Source organism: Neomonachus schauinslandi, chromosome 5 (assembly GCF_002201575.2).
Source record: "Neomonachus schauinslandi chromosome 5, ASM220157v2, whole genome shotgun sequence".
NCBI lineage: Eukaryota > Metazoa > Chordata > Mammalia > Carnivora > Phocidae > Neomonachus > Neomonachus schauinslandi.
The window spans coordinates 71,701,513-71,719,649 of record NC_058407.1 but is presented as its reverse complement, the minus strand read 5'-3'; the positions used below and the strand labels follow the sequence as shown (position 1 = coordinate 71,719,649).

Here is an 18,137-nt window from a genome sequence, read left to right as displayed (position 1 = left end):
GAAACAGACTCCCTGCCGAGCAGGGAGCCCGATGCGGGACTCGATCCCGGGACTCCAGGATCATGACCTGAGCCGAAGGCAGTTGCTTAACCAACTGAGCCACCCAGGTGCCCAAAAGTTTCCCTTTTTAATGTATTCTTATAGTAACCTATACATACCTCATTACAATACTTACCACCCAGTGCTGTGACATCCCTAGATTGTAAACTCTGTACTTTTATATCCTAGTGCCCACATAACAGACACTCAGTAAACAACTGTTGAATTCATTCATTCATTCATTCATTCATCTTGGTAATAGGGTACCTTCATCAGAGGGTCCAAAATCCAGTGGTCAAGACATGCTTTCCAACAGTGCAGTCTGCTTTTGCTTCACTTTTCTATCAAAATTTATTTAATAATGACTTCTCCTGGATGAGCACTGAAGTTTGCCTATTTTTTTCTTTATCTGTGTTTTCCTGGTTGACCAGGAAATGTATTTCAGAGAAATACATTTGTTTTTTAGATATGTTAATGTATTTAATTTGGTATAGATAGTATTGCTAATCTGAGTGCAGTTGTGTCTCTTTGAAATGATCTCAATGTATTATGTTTGGTCTCATCTGCTTTTGTTGATTTTATGCTTCAATTTTTTCCCAAGTTCTTGTGGGAGTTGGGAGCTCCCCTCTATAGTTCCCATGTTCTGGCTGCCAGTAACAACATACCTCTTTGGTGGAAGGAACTGTACCAATATTTTTCTCTCTTGGTTCTTTTTCTGGTTTGCAATAAAACAAATACATTTTCCAACTGTTGGTAGCAACTTAATATGTTTTCTTAGCAGGATTTTTACTTGTAAAGGGAAAGAAACACTAATTTAGGGGGAAAGGTAACACTGGAATGTAGAGATAATCAGAGGCAAGAATTAGATTCTGAGTCATCTTACAGACACTGGCAACATGAAAATTAACACCTCATTAATACTGAAACAATAACTGAAGTTTAACGCCACTTGTAAAACACTTATGCATTCTCATTCCCAGCTCACTGTGCATACTGCCGTGGGCTTTAGAGCTCACCACTGTGTGCAGAATTGCTCTCCTCTCCTGTGTTACCCAATCCAAAGGGTACTTTTAAGTCTTTCCTGCTCTTGACCTTACTGGTAAACACTTCCCCTTCTACATACTTTCCTCCACTCTCCCTGTTTTCCCTCTCACCCCCTCACTGTACCTCCTGGGACACTCCTCCTCTTTCACTCCTCACATTCCAGGGTTCTCTCTCTTCTTCTCCTTGCATGCATGGTGATTTCTTCAATCCTCAAACTTTTGCCATGCACATGCAGTCTTAGTCCTTCTCTTTCTCCCATTAGAACAATTACTGTATTGTATTGCTTCACAATTGTGTGAAAATTGGTTTCACTAGACTGTGAGTGACTTCAGAGAGTATGTCTTTTGGGTACCTAATACACAAAGCAGAGCCCAAACTCAGTAGGCATACAATACAGTAGTCCTCCTTTCTCTCCCTTATCCCTCACTGGATGGCTAAAACTGCAAATAATACCGAACCCTATATACAGGCATACCTCGTCTTACTGTGCTTCTCAGATACTTTTTCTTTTTTTAAGATTTTATTTATTTAGTTATGAGAGAGAGCAAGGGAGCACAAGGAGGGGGAGCTGCACAGGGAGAGGGAGAAGCAAGCTCCCTGCTGAGCAGGGAGCCAGACATGGGGCTCTATCCTAGACCCCAAAATCATGACCTGAGCTGAAGTAGACGCTTAACTGACTGAGCCACACAGGCGCCTTTTTTTTAATTGAAGGTTTGTGGCAACCCTACAAAGAGCAAGTCTATCAGCATCAGTTTTCCAACATTTGTTCACTTCAGGTCTCCATGTTATATTTTGGTAATTCTCCAACATTTCAGACTTTTTCATTATTATTATATTTGTTATGGTGATCTGTGATTATGACTTGCTGAAAGCTCAGATAATGGTAAACACATTTTGTTTATTTGTTTGTTTATTTATTTATTTTTGAGAGAGAGAAAGAGAGAGTGAGAGAGAGAGTATCTTAAGCAGTTCTATACCCAGCATGGAGCCAAACATGGGGCTCACTCTCATGACCCTGAGATCATGACCTGAGCTGAAATCAAGAGCCAGATGCTTAACAAACTGAGACACCCGGACACCCTGATGGTAAACATATTTTAGCAATAAAGTATTTTTTAATTAAGGTATGTACTTTTTTTTAGACATTATGCTATTGCACACTTACTAGACGGCAGTATATTATGAACATAAGTTTTATATGCACTGGGAAGCAAACAATTTAATTTGACTCACTTTATTGCCATATTCACTTTATTGTGGTGGTCTGGACTGAACCTGAAATATCTCTGAGGTATGCCTGTATACTGTGTTTTTTATACATACATGCATACATACCTATGATAAAGTTTAATTTATAAACTGGATGCAGTAAGAGATTAGCATAATAACTATAATAAAATAGAACGGTTATAACAATATACTGTAATAAAAGTCATGTGAATGTGGTCTCTCTCAAAATATCTTATTGTACTGTACTCACCTGTCTTCTTGTGCTTATGTGAGAGGATAAGATGCCCACAGACTAGATGAGGTGCCGTGAAAGACTTAGGCGTGTGACGTAGCATTAGGCTGCTATTGACCATCCCATGATTCGTCAGAAGGATGATCATCTGCTTCCGGTCCGCAGTTAACCACAGGTAACTGAAACTGTAGAAAGCAAAACTGCAGATAGAGGGGGACTACTGTAATTGTTGATTAATGACTGAATATCCTGAAATAGTCTTGTTTTTGTAGTCTAAATTTGCCTTCTTATTAATCTCAAAAAATTACTGTCAACTAATTTAACAATAAAAGTTTTAATAGTATAAGAAGATGTGTGCTTTTTACAACAGATTTAAACAAAAGCATCCACTTAGGATAGTCATCTAAATTTTCCAGAAACTAGTACTAGTGGTGAAAGATATGATTGATATATACCTCTTCATTTGGAACTCAAGCATGTATACACCTTTATATTATAACTACCTTTGCAAGGGATATGAAACTATGTTTTAAAGATACCATTTAGTTATCGAGTTGTAAAAACAATGTTGCTCCTAAAAAGAAATTTCCAGTCACTTTTTTCCTATAAAAGAATGTAATAATAAAGATTCATCATGTCATTGTTTTAATTATTTTACCAGCAGAGATTAAGTACCATGACCAATAACTTATTTTATTTAACCCAAGAAATATTTTTGATCACCTATAATATGCCCAGCATCATCTAGGCAATGATCTATTTTGGGTGAAATAGATATTGGATTCATTTTCTATGCTACTGTTCCTGTTTTTCTATGATTCTCTTAATATACATATGCACTTCTAACTATTTTAAATGAGGATATAATAATAACATAAAAATTTGGGAGACTGCTTTCCTGAGCAAACCAAGCACGAAGACTACAGATACTCTGCTGTTGTAATCTCAGAGTTAATCAGATTTTACTTTAATGAGAGATTATTTCAACTGATAGAAGGAGAATGTCACATCGTGAGCACAGCTGTGATTTTTATCTTTAGTTCAGAAGCCAGAAAAGAAAGTTGCTTCCTGTATAAATAAGGCACAGATGATAAAGGGTAAGTATAAATTCAGTGATTAGATAGCCACTCTCTGGTTTAATGAAACTCACCTAAGAAAAACAAAGTGATGGAAAAAGTCTGGACTGAGAGTCTGAGAACTCAGTGTCACATGGTTCAGTTCTGCCTTTTGGTGATGACTTTGGAAAGCTCATTTTACTCCTCTGGTCTGCCATTTCCATTGATTCAGTTATTCATCCAAGTACCAGAAATTCATGGAATGGTTGTTCTGTGCCAGGGATTGTTTTGTTGGAGTGTGGGTATAGAACAAAATCCAAGATGCCCTCATGGGATTTACAGCATCAGTGAAGTATTTCTGAGAACCAGGATACATTACTTGGGTTATGATTTGTGGGCTATGTAGACTTTTGAATTACAGCATATATCCAATAAGTCCACTGGACTTCAGTTTGAATTTTCCTCTTTTGCTTGTGCCATATAAAATACTTTGTCCTATACTTATTAGTGCGGTAAGTCATATTCTCCAAATAAGTTTTCTACTTTTAAGGTAAAAAATTGTATTTCGTAAATTACTTTGCCTTATTTCTTGTTATAATACATATTTGCTGTGGAGAATTTGAAAAACACAGACAAATATAAAGACCGTAAGAATCACTTAGAATTCTATCACCTAACAAGAACCCCTGTTACACATGTGTTTATCTTATCTACTTTCAGCAGTTTCATTAGGCATGTACTTTTTTGATTATTTTTGCAAAATTTGGATCAAAATTCTGTAATTTTATGTTATACCTTTCTATGTTATGAACAATTTATTTCCTCATGTATAAACTCCTACCCAAATTTCAAAGACTTCTTAGTTAATTTGGTGAGTAAAATGAATTAATCTATTGTTTTATTTATTACTTTGAGCACCAGTGAGGTTGAACATACACCTGATTATTTTTATTATGAAATAAGTTAGAAATATAGAATATAGGTAATAATATAATGAGCATCCATGTACCCAGTATAAGCTTAAGAAAAAAAAGTTACAGATATAATTGTAGCCTCCAGTTCTTCCTGGATATGTTTCTACTTTCCTCTCCCCAGAGATAACCACTAGCTACAACTTTTTATTCCCGTGTATAATTTTTGTACTGTTACTACAAATGTATATATCCCTAAAGTATATGCAACGTTGAATGTTTTATAACATTAGAGTATTGATATCACAGTAGAACATGTATCCTCTGGTAACTTTTTTAAAGCCTAGTATTATATTTTTTGCTATTCAGTCATGTTGATACATGGAGCTCTAGTTTAATAATTTTCACAGCTTTATAAAAATCCATTATATGAATATATGTAATTTAAGTGTTGATGGATATTCAAGTGGTTTTCATTTTCATTATAAGCAAAAAAATGTCGCACTGAACATTTTAATACAGTTTTCCTTGTGCATATGTGAGAATGTCTCCATGGCCTAACTTTGGAGAGAAAGTGCTGGGTCTTAGGATACATATATCCTCAGCTTTACTAGATATTGCCATATTGGTTTCCAAAGTGATTGTCCTGATTTACACTTCTACAGTTCTGTATACATATTCTGGTTGCTCCACATTCCACCCAATCATTGGTATCATCAAACTTTAAATTTTTAGTTAATCTGAGGGGTGTGAAATGGTATGTGAGATATGGCTTTAATTTGCACTTTCCTGATTACTAGTGGGTTGAGCATTTTTTGACAGGCTTAATGACATTTTCTCTTCTGTAAATTGCCTTTTATATCTTTTGTTCATATAAAAACTAGACTTTTTTGCTTTATTATTTGTGATTTTTTTTTTTTAAGATAGAGAAAGCATGAGTGGGGAAGGGCAGAGGAAGAAGGAGAGAATCTTAAGCTGAGTGTGGAGCCTGATGCGGGGCTCCATCTCACGACCCTGAGACCATGACCTAATCTGAAATCAAGAGTCGGATGCTCGCCCTGCATCGGGCTCCCTGCTTGGCGGGAAGCCTGCTTCTCCCTCTCCCACTCCTCCTGCTTCTGTTCCCTCTCTCGCTGTGTCTCTCTCTGTCAAATAAATAAATAAAATCTTTAAAAAAAAAAAAGAGTTGGATGCTCAACTGACTAAGCCACCCAGGTTGTTTTTACATATTCATCTTAGTCTTTTTTTGGTCGTATGCCTTGCAAAAATCTTCCACTCTCTGTCCATCTTCTGAGTTTGTTGATGGAGCCTTTTATAGGCCGAATTTTAAATTTTAATGTATTTGAATGTAACCACCTTTTCCTTTATGGATGGTGATGATTATGTCTTATCTTTTCCTGCCTTAAGGTCATAAAATAGTCATAAGCATTTACTTTCATTTTTTATATAAAAATGTTCAATCCACATGAAGTTTATTTTTTAATATGGTGTGAGGAAGCGGTATGATTTGATATTTTTCTACAACTAATGACCTCAGTTTCATTTATCAGATAGTCCATTCTCTTCCCACCAATATACAATACAACCTTGCTCATATATAATTTCCATATATGTAAGGGTATGTTTCTGGGTTCTGGGTTCTCTGTGCTCTTTCATTAGTCATTTTGTATAGCTGTGCCATTAATATGCCAATTAATTCCTATAGCACCATAATAAGACTCAACACACTGCTTCATATATTGTACAAACCATGCCTAGTATCTGATACCAGGCTGAAGGGATGGGTTCAGTCTGAAACCCAAATCCTGCTTTGTACACCCTGGCATAGGGCTGTGTCTGCCTGGAATGAGAGATGCATTTTTCTAATTCATAGGAAGATGTTGTCAGACACTTTCTCCTTCTCTGGGAAATTGACCAAAGGTAATAGAGGTCCCGACTCAATGTCTAATTGGGCAATTCTCCCACTTTGTCCTTTCAAAAGTGGTATCATTTCATCTCTACGTTCACCCATTTCACCCCTTTCTCCACCACTGGATTACTCTGAAGCAAATCCTAGCCATTCTATCATTTCGACTGTAAATTTTAGCATATGACTGTAAAAGATAAAAAGTGTTTATGACAACAAAACATATTCACAATATCGAGGTTGAATTAGAATGTGCAATATTACTAACGTAATGTATTAGGGCAGCCTCGTTCATTTTGATTACAGTGGTAGAGTGTGAAGAACCTTCAGCTTGGCATTGGGAGATCTACCTGGGTTTAAGTCATGGCTCTCAACTTTCTATCTGTGGACTCAGACAATAATGTTCTCATCAACACTATATCTCAATGTCCTCATTAGCAAAAGAAGGGTAAGTAGTTGTCTCACTCATTTCAGAATTATCATCAGATGAGGCAAGAGAAGTGGAAACAAACCATCTAAAATTGTGAAGTACTAAGTTTCAGTCCAATTCTCTCCTTTGTAAATGACTCCCAGGACAAATAATCTGAAAGCAACAGATAATCTTTGTTCAGCCTTGTCTACAGCGTCTCTTGCTTAGGTTTCTCTTCCTGAAAAACACATTACCTTGGTTCTTTTTCTTTTTATTTTTTTTTAACTTTAGGGCTATAGACACTTAAAAGTGATTTTAAACATCAGGGGATCAATGTTGAAGTTTGTATCTTTCACTTTTTCTGGTTTTCCGCTTTCATCTTTTCCTTTACCCCGTGTTTTTCTTTAAATGGCGCTGAGAACTGATTATTCTTTGGTGTGCCCCAATTATCAAGACCCTACGAAGTGCAAACTCAAATTTTCAAAAGTTAATTTTAGTGGACTTTTGGCCATCAGAACTCTAGATAACCAAGGGGGGGGGGAATTATTTGCTCTCCTACCAAATGCCACAACAACCATAGAAAAAAGCCTTAGCTGGGCACATTTGGATTGCAAAAATCTCTTTCCATCCTTGGGGGTAAATCATTCATTTCCCTATAGGGGGAACTCTAAAGAACATGTTTTCCTAAAAGGGGCCAACTGGGCGGTGTCCTCCTTTCCCAACGCCCAGATTTCTATTCTTAGATCTGGAGATAGGCGGAGGCTTTCATTTTTTATTTTTCCTAGTTTGCAGACCTCCGCGGGGCTGGAGGATCCCAGGCTGGAGGGTCGGGCGGGTGGCCCGCCAGGCTGCCGACCGCGCGCCTCCTCCCGCCGCGGCTGCGGGGCTCCGGGCCTGGGGACTCCGCGGGAGTGCGCTGAGTCAGTTTCTTCCACCAGGACTCCCGGCCGCGCCGCCGCGGCGAACGGGATCCGGTCCCGGGAGGCGGCGCTCTCCGTGGTCGGGGACCCGGCCTGGGCCCGCGCGGGGGCCACGGTCACGGTCACCCCGGCCGGGCCCAGCTCAAGCCGCGACCCGCCGGCCCGCCCCGGTTCTGCCCGGCGTAGCCCTGCCTCGGCAGAGCCTCGCGCAGGCCACTGAGCTTATTTTTGGGGCCTGGTGGGGGAGGAGGAAGCCGAGGAGGGCTGAGGGGAGGGAGGGCAGCGCAGGGCGGGGAGCCGCCGCCTTCCTCATAAACAGGCGGGCGTGGGTGCGGATGGAGCCGGCGGGGAGCGCTGGCTGCGGGCAGTGAACTGTGCTCGTCCCCGCGAGCCGCGGCGGCGCCCCGGCCCCTTCCCGGCGCAGCCGGCCTTCGTGAGGGAGGGACGGTCGCTTTGGAGCAGAGTCCATCATGGCCAGTGGCAGCTGTCAGGGGTGCGAGGAGGAGGACGAGGAAACTCTGAAGAAGTTGATAGTCAGGCTGAACAATGTCCAGGAAGGAAAACAGATAGAGACCCTGGTCCAAATTCTGGAGGATATGCTGGTGTTCACGTACGCCGACCACGGTAATCATTCGCAAGGAAACTTATCACCCCGCACCCCCCCCCCCCGCCTCTTTTGCAAACTTTCTCCCTCGCACTTCGGAGTTGCACAAACCTGGACTTTTGAGAAGCCAAGACTCTCTCCTCCTTAGGGCAGAGAGGAGCTGAGAATTTTAGGAAGGTTTTGCGCTCACTTCTTTTGCTTACCCCCCCCCCCCCCGTTTCAGACCCAAAAGGGGTGAGTGAATCGTGACTTTGCTTCTTTTCCCTCACCCCCTTCTTTTCCAGCCTCCAAGTTATTTCAAGGCAAAAAAGTCCACGTGCCTGTGTTGATCGTCTTGGACTTGTATATGAGAGTCGCTAGCGTGCAGCAGGTAAAGGAGTTGTTTTCATGTCGCCCCTTCCCTTTTCTCTTCGGAAATAGATGTTTTTCTGTCAGTATTATATACCCAGAGGTTCTGGGTTATTTCTGACTTTCGGCTTCACAAACCACAGACCGTGATTTTAAGAAGGAAGCGTTGTCAAATCATTATCAAATGTTAATGATCTAAAAGGGCCCACTAAGTGCTCCCTGATTGTTTTGTAGAAGTAAATTTGTACAACAGACCTACAAAATATGGTTGGTGGTGGCCGGGAATAATCATGGGTTGAAATTTAGTTCTGTGATTGGCTAGATGAGTTCATCAGCATCAGCATTTAATCAGATTATTCTAAGAATCTTACCAATGTACAGCATGTCCTAGAGATGACACCATTGTGAATAGTTTGGGAAAGGAGAATAATTAACAGTAATAAAAATTAATAATAAATTAATGAAATGAAGTAACTGGCAAATTCTCATAGGTTTAAGGTTTCTTTTTTTTTTTTTTAATTTGAAAACAGATTTCTGGCCTTCAGTTGTAGTGTACCTTGTATTATCTAAAGAAAATGATGTTTTACCTTTCTCCTACAAGTTTATATTTGTATTTTTCAACTCTTTTCATATAAACTGAATATAAAAGTGAAACTTAGAACCCATAACATAGGAAACACAGAAATTTGTCAAATACCTTAAATATATTTAAAAAAAAGAGTCCTAAGGTGATCGTTAAGGATGATTTACAGTTAAAACAAATTATTGCCTGACATATTAACTTCCTTTGTAGATTCTGAGATTTAGAGAACTGAAATCAGTCATTTGCATGTCGTTGGGTCCTGAAGGGAAAGAGAATTGAACTTTGAATTCTCTCAAGGTGTAGTCAGAAAGCCAGTGTTTCTTATTACTTGCTGGAGAGGCTAGACAGATGTAAGAATTATCTGGATCTCCAAATCTATATCTAGCTACCTTCATCTTTATGTTCATCTCTGTGTCCAGCTATGTCTAGTCTGGGTGAACCATGTACCTAACTTCTTTTATATGAGAACGTTTAAATGTGGGATAAATGGTTATATTAATTTTTCTTCCACTGAAATGTTTCCCATCGGACTATTGATTTTCAGGGAGTTAGCGAACAAAATCATGAAAAGATGAGAGGCATGATAAAGACACCGTTCCTTTTAGCATCCAGAGTCTGAATTTTGCCGATGAAATATGAGTCACATTTTAAAGCTGGCCCATTGTGTTTGCTGCTCACCTCCTACATCATCCCTTCTTCCTTGCCTCTGTTTTGGTGTTCAGAAGTGCCTTGCCTGGCAGCCTCTATCCCTTGGATTCCATGCTTGGTATAGAGAGCTCCCCTGTTGGGTGCCACTCAGAACCCACAGGACCCTGGGAAAGCTTGGTGTGCAGGGTCCAGAGAAGGCTGTGCTGAACTTGAGAACCCAGGGGAGGCTGGAACAGACCCACCACTTCATTCTTTGTTTTAGAAGCTGTCCAAGCCTGGACATGTTTGTCTGGAATAGCTATGAATGTCACTTAATATTTTGTCTGGCGGGTACCAGAGACAAAGTATGCAAGAAAATAAGGAATTGTCTTTTGATTTGGTTCTTTAATGGAATAGAATTATTCATTTCAGCACTGTACATGTATTCGTCTGCAAAAGCTGTTATGTAATTCTCACTGGAATCTCACTGCTCTGTCAGAAATCTCACTGGACATTTTTAACCTCAGAGTTAAGTAGCTCATTTAGGACCATGGAGCTCATGATAGAGCCAGGACTCAAGTCTTCACATACTTCAAAATCTCTTTCCAGTATACACTGTGAATTCACAAGCTGTTCTTGCAAGTAAGAAGCACAATGGTTTGTTACAAATACTGTGGCCATGCTAGGCACAACTACGTTATCCATTTTAATTATCATTGGTCTTATCAAAGGGATGTAGAAAGGGGTCTCTTTACTGATACTTTAATACTCCACTTAAAAGAGTTCTTTTCCTTCAATTTTCTTCACATTTGTGGTGTAATTAGTATACATATCCTTTAATGCTTTATATTTTGAGTTGGTTGGAAGTGCTGACTTAAAACTTCCGAATGATGAATTTAAGAAGGTAAGGTAAATTCAAAAGTAAATATTAAGGTTTTTTTCTAGAGTTCATTTCACGTGATACTCCAGACTCCAAATTTGTATTTTCAAGGTCTTTTTATATTTTATTAATGCTCTGTAATAAATGACAGTCTTTAGAGAATTGGTAGTTAGGCTAGCTGTCTTGTAGTTTCCTTTTTCTGCCAGTCATCCCATCATTTCTCTGTGCTCCTCAATTTTACATAACTTGTCTTTATCCACAAGTTTCAACCTTTGAAGTAAGAGAACGAAATAAATGAAAGTGACTGAATTTTTCTTTAACCCCTGGACTCTTTCCCATTGTGCATTAATTAGATGCTTGAGTTTCCAGAATAGTTATAATAACGTGAAACTACCAATTTAATTGTATTATAACTGGGCAGGATAGGAACCTTCTCTCTGAAAGATAAGCTTTTAATTGAGTAGATTAATGGATCAGTTGTTACCTCTGCTCTGCTGCCAGTGATTTCTGTTTAATCATAGAGGCTCAGTTGCCTCAATCCTTTTGCAAAGCAATTACTGATGCTGCTTATTCACCAACCAAAACAAAACAGGTTTTCTCCTCGAGTCAGTCATGCAGGTACAGAAATGAGTAGAGCATCCTATGTGCCTTATGATTTATTTCCCACCGGAAGCTGTTCCAAATATCATTTTCTTAAATACTTGGGGAAAAAGTCTCGATATATTTTATGAAAGCACGAAAATAGCTGGTTTCTATGACAGCTGGATTGTCAATGTCTGTTCGGCTTACGTGGAGGAGGATGTCCTACTTAAATATAGGTAAAAATAGCTGTCAGAAATTGCTGCCTTTTCAAGCAGTTTGAAATTATGTAAAAGGATGTAATGACAGAATAAAGCAATTCATGCTTAATCCAGAAAAGATTCAGAAATCATATTGTAAAGAGATCTTGTGTAATCATTTTTGTCTTGTGAAAGAGCCCTTGTTTATTCTTGTAAACAACAAACTTGTGCCATTATTCCTTATTGGATGCATAGAAATGCTCACCTTGTCATCCGGGTCCGCATCACTGGGCTCCACTTCTGTGTCTGGTCTTGTCTAGCAAGACCCTTGCCCTGCAGCACTGTCCTTACCACCTGACCCCTCACTCTCCTCACAGCTTAGCAGTTTCAGAGGCTTCCATTTCCCTATTTTGAATGACCATGTTTCTAATTCCTTTGAAATCTGGCTCAAGTCCTACCTTTTCTATACTGTATCCTTCTCTGGGTAATTCTGACAGGGACTCTCGCTGTCAGGCTTCATGTATCGATATTTATCACACATCCTACTTAGACACGTTTTCATGAATCTCTAGATGCTACATATTTATACATTTTCGATTTTCTTTTTTTCTGACTATATCAAATCTAGTTCTGTAATATAATAGAAAGAATGGAAGATTCCTTAAATTTAGATCAAGTGTAGAGAGGAGTATACAACAGGAAGAGTGAGTTAAATTTAATCTCTAGTTTGAAATTCAAATACCCTATTTTTAAAAAAGTTGTATTTTTAAAAATCGTGTTTTTTCCAGAAGAGCAACTTATTCAAGTTGGCATCATGTATAAACAGGTTGAAAAAAAGTTGTATATATAATGCATCAGTAAGATCATATTTCATTTGGAAATGGGAAAAAGTCTAGGGATATTTTTGATGTCCACATCTCATCAAATCATATTTGGATATTCTAAAGAAACCTGGAGGGACCCATTGAGCAATTCTACCCCCTCTCTTTCTTATAGTGCCTTTCTCTTTTTCCTGTACCAGACGTTATACTGGTCAGACCATTCCTTTTCTCTGCCAGTCATTCTACCTACCCTCCCTGCGGAGCAGTCTTTACTTTGCTATCAAAATTTCCAACTTCCCCTAACCCTCCATTCCTTTTTTTTTTTAATTAAAAAAAATTTTTTTTAGCCTCCATTCCTAATCACTTAATTTTTCCCCTTACAATTAAAATCTTAAGTATTTAGAAGAAATTCTGTCAGGTAGATGTGACTTAAAAATCTTGTACTTCATAATCTTGGTGTGTCCTCTGAAACTATTTTTTTGGTTTCATTTTATTTTATTTCTTTTTATTTAGATAATAGGCACATCTGTTAACTTCATCATTCAGGAATGCTCTAATATTTTTTTGTATGTCCTTTTGGTATGATTTTTGGAGAAAGATGTATTTTAAATATATGGCTTGCTTTCCTCAGTAAGCATTTTAGGATGTCATTTTGTTTTAAAATAATTATTTAAAAATAGGTAGTCACGTATTCCAGTAAGAATGAAGAGACTGAATATGTTCTTTTAGCATGTTTAAAAAATGTGAATATTTGCCTTTCTTGCTTTTAGGTGGGTTGGTCACTTCTTTGCAAATTGATAGAAATCTGTCCAAATACAATGCAAAGCTTAATGGGACCTCAGGATATTGGACATGATTGGGAAGTACTTGGGGTTCACCAGTAAGTATGACAGATACGTAAAAACAAACTTCATTAAGTGTTTATCCATACATATGACAATCCTGCCCTTGATATATCATGTATTTGTAATCCAAGCAAATCTGGTAAAATCCTCTAAAATACAAATATTTTTTTCTCAAATCAGTGACTTACATTTATAGAGAGATTTCTTTCAACTCAGGAGTATATTATCTAATTGAGGTAGAAAATTGACATTTGAGGTAGAATGTCAGGTGCTATTATTATTGTTTTAATAATATAATAATGCAGTTATACAATTGGTTAGGTTGTAGATTTTTGATGACTACTTCTGAATTCAAACCAACAAAAGTTTTTAACTTTTTAATAGTAGAACTGATACAAACTACTAGTTCTTAAAAAAAAAATGGGTACTAAAATTTGGTTCTGTAAGTAGTAATTTAGAAGTTTATGCTTTACTGTCTTTAAAAAGTACATTTATATATATAGTCAGACATATATATTTATGAGCTTAAACCACAGCTTTCAAAATGAAGAAAAAAGAGGAAATTACCTTTCAGCACATCTGCAGTCAAATCTTGTAGTTGTTTTACCAGCTATGTTACTGCAGTTTGCAACATAATGACTTCATAGATGAGACCACTTCTTTAGCCATAATTAGTTAAGAAAAAATTTTCTGAAGAAAAATGTGTTTCCAGGAAAATCCTTTTTTATAACTTTTTCCCTTGACTTTTAAAAATTATCTTTTCTTACTAACTTTAGGCGTTCTTTATACCTAATGTGACTTTTCTTTACCACAGAGAAGTGAATACCTATTGCTTCCAATGACATATAGCTTGTGGAAAATGTATTTTGTGCAAAACTAAATTTTACATCTTTGAATTGTTTATTAGTATCAGCCATAGTTGCAAATTTAAACACGTAAGAGCTGTTTGTTCATAGGTGAGCATATCTGTGCTTACTCGTTTTTCCATCTTTGATGTTTTATGTGTTGCTGTTCTTCAGTTTCCATGATCTAAAGAGTGTTTTGAAAAGAGCATATTCACAGTTAATGGATGTTCTCATCTCCAAACAATTTCTGAAACTCTATGAGTCACTTCTAAAGTATGCAGCATTTAATGAGGAATGATACGAAATATAACTGTAATTAGTAATTGAAATGTTGTGTGTCCCTTGATTTGGTTGCAGATTTCCAAAATCCCCAAAGATTAGTAATCTATAAACTTAGGGAGTTTTAGAAAACTCATCTAGTCATATTCTAGTACAAACTCACTGTTCAAATTAGATTACATAAACATTTCTGTAGGGAGTCTCATTTGCTCCTTCATTCAGCCACGCATTCACTCATTTACTCATTCATTCATTCATCCTGTTCATCAAATATTTATTATATTCTTACTTTAGGCCTGAAGTAGTGTGAATAAGGTAGACACACTGCTTTCTATAGTGGAGCATATTAGATCATTCCCAGCAAACTTTATTGTGAAACATAATCTCCCTATATTTAAGGACTTTTTTCCACCGAAGGTGTACAGTACTAAAGAAGAAGTTTCATGTGGAGATGAAGTCGGAACAGTGGGTATGTTGCAGGGACAGGTAGGGCAACATGGGTTGGAGGAGAATTGACGGAGTAGAGGGACTGGGTCCCTCAATTCCTCACCTTGCCGACTGGAGACCATGCGGCAAGTTTCTTGGGAATCTGCGGATGTCACCAGGCTCTTTCTTCTTTGAAGGGTGTAAAGCTAACCACCACTAGGTAGAAACAGACTAAGGATTGTATATTTTAGAATTGATTAACTCAGAGACTTAAACTGAATGAATTTTAACTAATTGAATATTGTTGATATACTAGGTTCACTGATAAAATATTGTCAATTTCTCTTTCAAAAACAGTAAAAATCAATAATTTAAATATTCATATGGGTTCTTAATTTATATGTACAAACTAACATTTTTATTACATCTCTCTATATTTTAATATATCAACATACATAACATATAATACACAAGTATATATCAAATATAAAAATAGGCTTGATCTCTTGATGTATGTAATTCCTCATGATAGTTTAGATATGGAGTTGGGTGAAAGTAGTTAGTAATTGAATTTGAATATTCAGAGAAAAAGTTTTAACTTTTTAATTGAGACATATTTCCCTCTTAATTGTTATAAGTTTGGCTCAGTTTTAATGGAAGAAAAATGCACAAGAGCTTCTTAGGGAATGAAATACAATGAGATGAATAAAAATATAGGTGAGTGAAGCACAACATCTAAAAAAGCAAACATCTAGGTATGATAATTCACTCTTACCTTGATTTCTGTTTTTAATTACAGACTGATTCTTAAAATGCTAACAGTTCATAATGCCAGTGTAAACCTGTTAACAGTTGGACTGAAGGCCTTAGATCTCCTTCTAACTTCAGGTAATACATACACATGTATATTTTTAATGTTGACTCAGATTAAAAAAATACTTTATTTTATTTGTTTTATTTTATTTTTTAAAGATTTTAAAAATCTTTTAGATTTTAGATAGCGAGAGCAGGAGCACAAGCAGGGGGAGTGGGAGAGGGAGAAGCAGGCTTCCCGCTGAGCAGGGAGCCCGATGCGGGGCTCAATCCCAGGACCCTGGGATCATGACCTGAGCCGAAGGCAGACGCTTAACGACTGAGCCACCCAGGCGCCCCTAAAAAAATATTTTAAACCATTTACCAAATGTGTTTTAATGTCTTTTTAAAGTATAAGAGTATAATATAACCTAAATATCAGTGATTTCCAAAATTCTTTTTGTTTCTGTTTTCTCTCCTTCTCTCTGTCTTTTTTTAAAAGATTTTATTTATCCATTTGAGGGAGAGAGAGAGAGAGAGAGCATGAGCGAGTGGGGGGAGGAGCCGGGGGGAGGAGCAAAGAGAGAGTGGGGAGGAGCAAAGGAAGAGGGACAAGCAGACTCCATGCTGAGTATGGAGGCTGATGCAGGGCTTGATCCCATGACCCTGAAATCATGACCTGAGCTGAAACCAAGAGTCGGACGCTTAACCAACTGAGTCACCCAGGTGCCCCTCTCATCTCTTTTCTCCACTCTTTTTCTTTCAAAAATCCCACCCAATATCCTGACCTTAAGCATCACCTTTATATATTATTCCTGAACCTAATTTCTCTTCCCAGCTTTGCTCCCAAAGTCTGGTCCCGCATGTCACATTCCCATTAGCTTGTTGGCCATACAGGTCCTTGTCATTATTATATCTTTCTTCATTATATCTCTAATATGTTTTCTATATGTTCTAGGGTATGACATAATAGTAATATTTTAAAAATACATAGCATTGCTTCTTGAATACTTGCTAGATGCCAGGCTTCATGTGTAAAATACTTCACATGCTTTTAAAAATGTAATCCTCAAAACATCTCTTGAGATGGGTATTTGATCACAGTTTTCTAGTGAGGGACATGGAAGCACAAAGAGATTGCTTCAGCCAGTATCTAGTAGAACCAGGGTCTGAGTCCACATACCAGGTTCTTTCCTTGAGGACACTTCTGCTTGAAGGATTATTGACCTGGAAACAAAGAATCTTTATGGTGCAATAGTTATGATCATTGCTGTGATGAACACTTGCTATTATATAAGGTTCTGAGAAGAAAGACTGCTCACAGGGAGATAATCATGATGATGGGGAGTGGTTTTCCCTCTCAAAGTGGTAGAGGGTGCTTTAGGTCAGGAGAACAGCATACCTAGAGTTACAGGTACCTGGGAAGATGGCATGATAGGGGTTGGATCTGTGGGGTAGGAAGCTCTTAAATGTGCTCATTGGCCCTACTAAATCATGAAGACTGGATAGGAGAAAGAGAAAGGAAGAAGGAAGGTGAAGATCAGAGTATGAAGGGATAGGAGTAGGAAAGGCCAGAAGGTTCTCACCACTTTACCACAGCCTTTTATGAAAATACATAATGGGATGCACCAACGAGTCTTAACCATGATTAATTTGAAACCCATCCTTGGGAGCCTTTTTTTCTTTTTCCTTTGTTCTCCATTTGCTATGGACAGGAATCTGAGAGTTTATGAATTAGAAAAATTCAGACAGTTAGGAAACCTGACATGGGTCTTGAAAAGACTGGTTAATTTAGTATCTTCCATGTAACATTTAGAATTTTACGCTGTTAGGGAAGTTTTTAATGTGTTTTAAGTTCATCTCAGATACTTATTAAAGGTTAACTTACAGATTGTTTTTATTGTTTGCTTTGTTAGTTAATGGATTTAATAGCTATTGGGCATTTACTTTTGTGCTGGCCTCTGGAGAACTCTAAGGCAGATGAGGCAAAATTCCTGCAACATAGAAGGGCAAAGTCCAGCAGCACAGTGCAGTATAAGTTTTTGCAGTGAAGGAAATGTTGCACCTTTCAATATCATGGCAAATAGCCATATGTGGCTATTGAACATTTGAAATGTGGGAAACTAAATTTTAATTTTATTTAATTTTAATTCATTTAAATTTAAGTTTAAAAAGCCACATGTGCTTAGTGTCTCCTGAATTGGACAGGACAAGAAAAGACATAAAACATAGTGTGAGAGGGGCACCTGGGTGGCTCAGATGGTTAAGCGTTGGACTCTTGATTTCGGCTCAGGTCACAGTCTCATGGGTTCTGGGATCCAGCCCCGCCTCACACTGCACACACAATGGGGAGTCTGCTTGAAGAGTCTCAGCCTCTGTCCCTCCCCCTACTCATGCACGAGTGCTCGCTCTCAAATAAATAAATAAATCTTTAAAAAAAGAATAGTGTGGGCGCCTGGGTGGCTCAGTTGGTTAAGCGACTGCCTTCGGCTCAGGTCATGATCCTGGAGTCCCAGGATCGAGTCCCGCATCGGGCTCCCTGCTCGGCAGGGAGTCTGTTTC

The 18,137-nt window shown here is 38.0% G+C and overlaps 1 protein-coding gene across 1 annotated transcript in view; it reads left to right on the top strand.

Annotated features, from left to right (window-relative positions):
- Nucleotides 1-8,197: 8,197 nt before the first annotated feature.
- The window catches only part of LRRK2 (leucine rich repeat kinase 2), a 140,111-nt gene continuing 130,171 nt past the window's right edge, over nucleotides 8,198-18,137 (top strand). Inside the window, exons 1-4 of the mRNA XM_021690397.1 lie at nucleotides 8,198-8,370; nucleotides 8,635-8,720; nucleotides 13,159-13,268; nucleotides 15,583-15,671. Coding sequence (XP_021546072.1) covers nucleotides 8,217-8,370; nucleotides 8,635-8,720; nucleotides 13,159-13,268; nucleotides 15,583-15,671 — 439 coding nt within the window. The 5' untranslated portion in view covers nucleotides 8,198-8,216. The remainder of the gene's footprint in view (nucleotides 8,371-8,634; nucleotides 8,721-13,158; nucleotides 13,269-15,582; nucleotides 15,672-18,137) is intronic.